The sequence below is a fragment of the Penaeus monodon genome, chromosome 11 (genome assembly GCF_015228065.2).
Source record: "Penaeus monodon isolate SGIC_2016 chromosome 11, NSTDA_Pmon_1, whole genome shotgun sequence".
NCBI classification, from domain to species: domain Eukaryota; kingdom Metazoa; phylum Arthropoda; class Malacostraca; order Decapoda; family Penaeidae; genus Penaeus; species Penaeus monodon.
Window position 1 is genome coordinate 34,529,165 of NC_051396.1, and position 6,202 is coordinate 34,535,366.

Genomic DNA, 6,202 nt, shown 5'->3' on the forward strand with positions numbered 1-6,202 from the left:
TCTTATGGACATGGTGTCAGATAGTACCTGATATGGGGACATGGAACACACTGATGCCTTACTGCTGATACGATTCTCCTCCCTGTGCATCTGATATGCTTTCGCATAGCACACCCCAAACACTAATAAGAGGAGCAACATGCTTAATAAGGTGACATAAACAGGGTAGATGAAGTTTATGTGAAAGTCTGACATCAATCCGACGTCCGCGTCCTGAACCTTACTAACGTCCCTTAGATGCAACTCTGGGATCGTGACGTTGATTGTCGGCAAGGTTAGGAGCACCGGGCTAATCTGGCTGACCTAACCTAACCTATCAGGCTGAAGCTCCTCGCAAGCAATTGTGGCGGCCGTTGACTGATAGAAATAGATCAGTGTCGCCTGCGAAAGGCTGAGCATGAAAGTCGAGAGTTGATCGCTCACCTCCTCGAAGGAACAGAGTGAGGTGATCAGACCACCTGAAGCAAGAGCACGAGCACAAGATGGAGTCTGAAGAGATGAAGGTAAATGTGAAGAAAATCACAAGAATGTGTCCTTGGTAGGCTTTAAACAGGAGTCTAAAAAGTCAGAGGAAGGGAAAGGATAGAGCATGAATAAGAATAAATGTGTGAGACACATGGACCATGTAATATGAACTGTGTTTTGTGTGGAAGGGGTGTACATGGTACGCCCTAAAGATAGTAGCAGGATGCACTGGAATAATCACAGACAGCCCCGAGGCAGTGAGGAAAGACCTGAGGCTAGCATAAAACCGAGTGGGTTGTCTTAAAGGGAAAAGAGTCTTGAAAGAAAATGAAGATACCCTCTGAAGTACCGCGCCCATGTCGACAGGCGAAATCACGTCAGGCAACACCTCTCTATGCACTGCACAAACGAGGGCTGTTGCCAAACCATTCAATCGCCGTGTAATTTTGTTTACTGTGCTTTGATACGAAAAAAACTGTTAAAGTTAATGAGGTAAGATGAGAAACCTTGTTTACTGTGCCTACAATCTGACCGACCTTACCTGCACAGCCTTAAAATCAGAAGCTAATTCCTGAACGTTGTGCTCAAGCGTGTTGACAGCATGAGCAGACGAGTCGAAACTGTGAACTACAGACAATATACAGACCCTATACTTCCTGAGGTCGTATGTAAGAGTGTCGTCATCCACAACTCCGAAAAGTACATGCGCATTGTTGCCAACAAAATTGAATAATCCTTGCCCGGCCCTACCTGTAGGATTGAGAGGCCCTACGAAAGAATTCAACTCTGCAACCGTTGATGATAAGATACGATTGAATAGGCGAATGGCATGTGCATTAAGAAAAGGATCTATGGTAAGGTTGTCACGAAGAGAAATTAACTGGTCCCTTTGGTATAACATGAGCTTGGAAGCGTTGCGGAGTGGCAATAGCGAGAACCGGGCCTCTACATGGCTTGTTATAGGGAAAACCTTCCCAAGGTCCTCAATCATAGCCCCAGGTGCGTCCTTCACGTTATGCTGCAGGCGATGCGAGTCTCCTCCCGTGTAGAGTGCCACAAAGAATATGGACGACAGCATCCTGGAAGGGAGAGCCAGATATCACTCACCACTCCCACGAACAGCATAAAGAATATATCACAATAACCAGTTACAAGAGAAAAGGAATAGGATGATAATGGTCCGTCCTAGAATGAGCGATGCAGATAATGGCATGCAGTCGCAGCTAATATCAGATAGAAACAAAACTCTACGGTAGTAACCCACGAACTCGCTAACTCTCGAGGACTAGTGCAAGTAAAGGAGAAACAGGATAATGTACCAAAGCAAGGATGACCAATGAGAGGACAATCATGATTCATGACACTGATAATACTGATCAGCCAGCTTCAGGACGTCAAAATGTAACCACTGCACAGAGCCATCAGCAACAGACTTGCACTCTGCCTTGTTGTTCTTTACTGCCACAACTCTGTAGGGACCCACAAATAATGGACTAAGCTTAGGCCGAATAGTAGTATGAGCATGAGTTTTCTTAAGGGGACCGTCCCGAGCGGGAGGGGGGGGGGGGTCGTTTCAGAGGTCGAAAATGAGTTATAACCATTTTCGAATACGTATACGAATGGAAAATTACCCATCCGATTATTAGGTCCGGCAACGAAAAATTAGGCAGTCAAACAAGGGCGTAACCCCACACCTTCCAATCGCCGATCGGCCACTTTCACCCTTATGCTCATATACCGTAAGGGCGCAGGAATGAGACATTGTATATTGACACTATCTACTGAAACTGAACGGAGGAGGCTAAGAGTGTCGTATTGTAATGGATTCCTCCCAATGTTGTTGGTTTATGATAAAATAAATGAAGGAAAATGAAAAGCAATCTGATTTTTTTTCCACATAAAATGCGGTTAATATATTGCGATATCGACGTGTACATCAGATATGCAGGTTCAGACTTCGGTTATAATGTGTAAACAATGGCGTATCTATATCCCGTAAAATAAACGAGAATAGTCCGATCTTTGTCAATTGGTGATAACGGCTGCTTCTGTGGAAACTCGAGGATTGTAGGCCTATTTGACATGTAGTCGCCGATCGGATAAACTGTTCTTACATCATATATTTCATGTGCATGTGTTCATTGGAGACCGAATAAGTAAGAAAACACAAAAAATAACAATAACACGATTATTACTACATACATACAAAACAAACGTAAACAGTACATGAAATATATATATAGGCCTATATATATATATAGGCCCACTAAAACATACGCGAATGCAAACGGACATGCGTACATGTATGTATATACATGTATATACATGTATATACATGTACACATACAATACATACCTGTTCACAAATATGTACACACGTGTAGACATTCAAACACACACACACACCATATGAACTTCTGTGTTACACGTGGCCAACTTCTTCGAAGAATGTGCACATAAATGTACATATGAACACATGTTTATATATAAATACACATTTAGACACATACACATGTCTACATACGCATACACTCATATTTACACACACCAGTACACATGTGTACACGTATTTACACACATGTGTACACATGGGTACATGTACATCCAACAAGCATGTTTTCATATGTAAACACATGTACATGCATGAAAACACTAATACAAGTGGTGTGAGACCACCAGTAGCAACGTCTATGGCCAGATTAGGTAACCAACCTTACGATTTTCCTAAATTTTTTAGGGGGTACCCATGTCATTTTCGTCATAACTCGAGACCCAATTAACATATTTTCACACTTTTTACATTATTTTAGAGGAAAATTAATGTACTTTCTTTAGTAATCAGTTCATAAAATTCTATTAAAGAATACTGACAGAAAATTAACAGAAATATTCACAATTTTCAACTGGATTTTTCTATATATATATAAAAAAGAAAAAAAGCTCCCGTACCGCCCTCGTCTCACAGTTTTTATTCGATCCAAATTTTGTTGGTATCAGTTTAAAGCTTATCAAAATGCGCATCGATTATTGCGTTTTTTTTTTTTTTTTTTTTTTTTGAATTTCGGTCCTTTTCTTTTTTGGCAAATTTTTGAAAAAAGAAAAGAAAAGGATTTTATTTATTTATTTGTTTATTTATTTTTTTTTTTTTGAGAAAACTAAGCCAAATTTCGAAAAAAGCCAGCGATAATTGCTTTGGATCTTATCAATGTTTTAACAATTTTTATTTTTTATTGCAAAACATGCAAAACTGTGGGACAAGGGCAGTACGCAAGAAACATATGTGGTATGATCTTTTTTTTGAGGGGGGGGTCGCCCCTATTGGGTCAATTTTCACAAAATTTACAGCAAAGGTGTGGAATGTTACAATAAACAATATATCCAAATTTGAAGGAAATCGATAAGATGGTTTTGATTTTATAAGCTTTACCCCCCCCAGTTTTACCCTCCCCCCTCACATTTTTCGGGACGGTCGGGACGGTCCCCTTAAATACTAAGGAACCGACCCCGATAGATTTAGCACGAGCAATCTTATGCTGGTACTCAATTATTATGTCACGACACCTGGTCAGGAACGCGTTTGCTTGCTGAAGCGCTCGCTGCTGTCGAGAAACCAAATACTCCGCATAGTTGTCCGCATAGAGGGGACTTGGTCTCATCTCCAGGAGTTCATATGGCAGCCGCTTGTCCTGTCCCGTGAGAAGAAAGTGCGGACTATCGCCCAGGGAAGAGTGATAGGAAGAATTGATGGCCGACTGGACGGTGGGGAGAAGAACATCCCAATCGTCCTTGCTGTCGTCCACCAGTTGATGCAAAATGGTGAGAATGGATCTATTTAAGCGATCCGTAATGCCATTAACCTGTGGACTGAACGGCAAAACGTTCACCAAAACGTTTAGCTGCTGCGTAAGACTGGCTAACACCTGATTTCCAAACTCGGTACCGTTATCCGAGCTTTAATATTGTTGACAGCCGTGACGGCAACAAATTATGTCATGAAATGTTTTCGTGACATGCACTGCAGCCTTTGACAGATCCGCCACCAACTTGCAGTAGTGAGAAAAATTGTCCACGAACACTAGAATGTGTTTGTTGCTAGACCGTGATGTGGTGAAACCAGACAAAGTGTCACATGACACCTTCTGCCAGGGAAATCCAGAATGTCAAACTTTAGCGCTGCGCGGGATCTTGTGTGACCCATGTACAAGGGGCTCGTTTTGCAAGACCTGACGTGATTAGCTACCCTCGGGATTAGCTACGTCTGCGACCCATAATTCGCTTCGGCTGGGATCTCCGAAATAACAGTCCCGTGTCGTCAAGAAAAAATTCCTTAACCGGCAACCCTTTAAACCTGGGAACTACCGTGCCCTTGGCTAAAGCTCGAATGATCTGGCCATAAATTTTTCGGCACGCGGGCAGATTCCCTCTCTTTTTTCAGCTTTCCCCAAGGGGGAACGGGAAAGCACTATTCAAAACAGCTGATGAAGGAAAGCTAATAAAGGGGGGGGAATCAGCACGTCGTCCCCCCTCAAAGTTTGCGAGTTTTCGAGGGCGCACGTGACGCGTGTCATTGGCGACAGCGCCGGGGGCATTTTCTTGGGGGGTCTGTCAACGGTGCAGCGACTTCCCCCAAAACCCTTTAAATAAAGGGTTTAAAAAATCTGCAACCCCCGGAACTACTTTACCTGTGGGCACAGAGGAATGGGGAACATACGACAATTTTTCCCTTGGCCTCATAGGGGAACCCCTAAGCACTACCGAATATAAAGGAAATCTAAACAACGGGGAGAACCTAATAGGGGGATTAATTTTTAAACCTGTTCGAAATTTGCTGAAAATACTGCAAAACCCCGCTTCATGGTCCTTGATCGGGTGAACAAACAAAATTTGTCAAAAGGGACTAGCACCAGATCTTTCATTAAACCCTCCGGGACGAACCCATAAACGACAAAAAGTCAGGGAGATTTCCGAACCCAGGAAAAGGGAACTCAAAGTGACCCACGCGTCAAAAAGCAGGTTGGTCGGCTGTCCTCTGCCGGGGAAAACCTTACTTTTCCCCCCAAATGTCTTGCAAGAGCTGACAAAGGGTTAGGAATAAAAAAGGGGTGAGGGAACGGTCCCCTTTTTCAGCGCCGAAAATCGCAAACGGACAAAACCGTGTGACGCTTGGGCACCCAGCACGGCGCTGACCACGGGCTGCGAAAGTTGCATCACCCCTTTTGGATACCGCGCCTTCCCCCTCTGAACTTGACGCCTGCTGTGGGGAATCTTGTATGCCGTAATATACCAGGCTTAGCTCCAGGTTCTGAGTAATAGAGTTTCTCCATGTGCTTTGCCTAACGGGGTCCTTGGTCAAAAAATGTTGGGGTTTATTTAACAACTTCCCTATATCTCTTTACCCTCGCAAAATGCGAAGGGCCCCCCTGCATAGTTTTTGCAAATGCGTAAGAAAATTTTAGCTGAATCGGGGGACTTAAGAAAAGCGCCAGAGAAACTGACCAGGCAGTTCAAACTCATTTTATCGGGATCCGTGACCTCACAATCTATTAATCTGACACCACTTAAATAGAAAAAGGGGCAGGTTTTTAAGTTAATTTAATCCAGGGACTTGCGCATCTCCTTTCCCCAAGGTATATGAGAGGGAAGAACAAAAGCCCCCCCTTTTCAAAATTCTAGGGGGGCCCAAGCATGTGCTAGTTTAAAAACCGAGGCGTTACATTAACCAGAACGCAGGAAAGGC

The 6,202-nt window shown here is 43.4% G+C and overlaps 1 protein-coding gene across 1 annotated transcript; it reads right to left on the reverse strand.

Moving 5' to 3' along the window:
- Positions 1-594: 594 nt before the first annotated feature.
- On the reverse strand, positions 595-824 carry LOC119578943 (the record flags this gene model as incomplete). Its single annotated transcript, XM_037926623.1, is given in 1 exon segment — positions 595-824. A coding segment is annotated over 1 exon segment (229 nt), but the record flags the coding sequence as incomplete, so codon positions are not given.
- Positions 825-6,202: the final 5,378 nt, after the last annotated feature.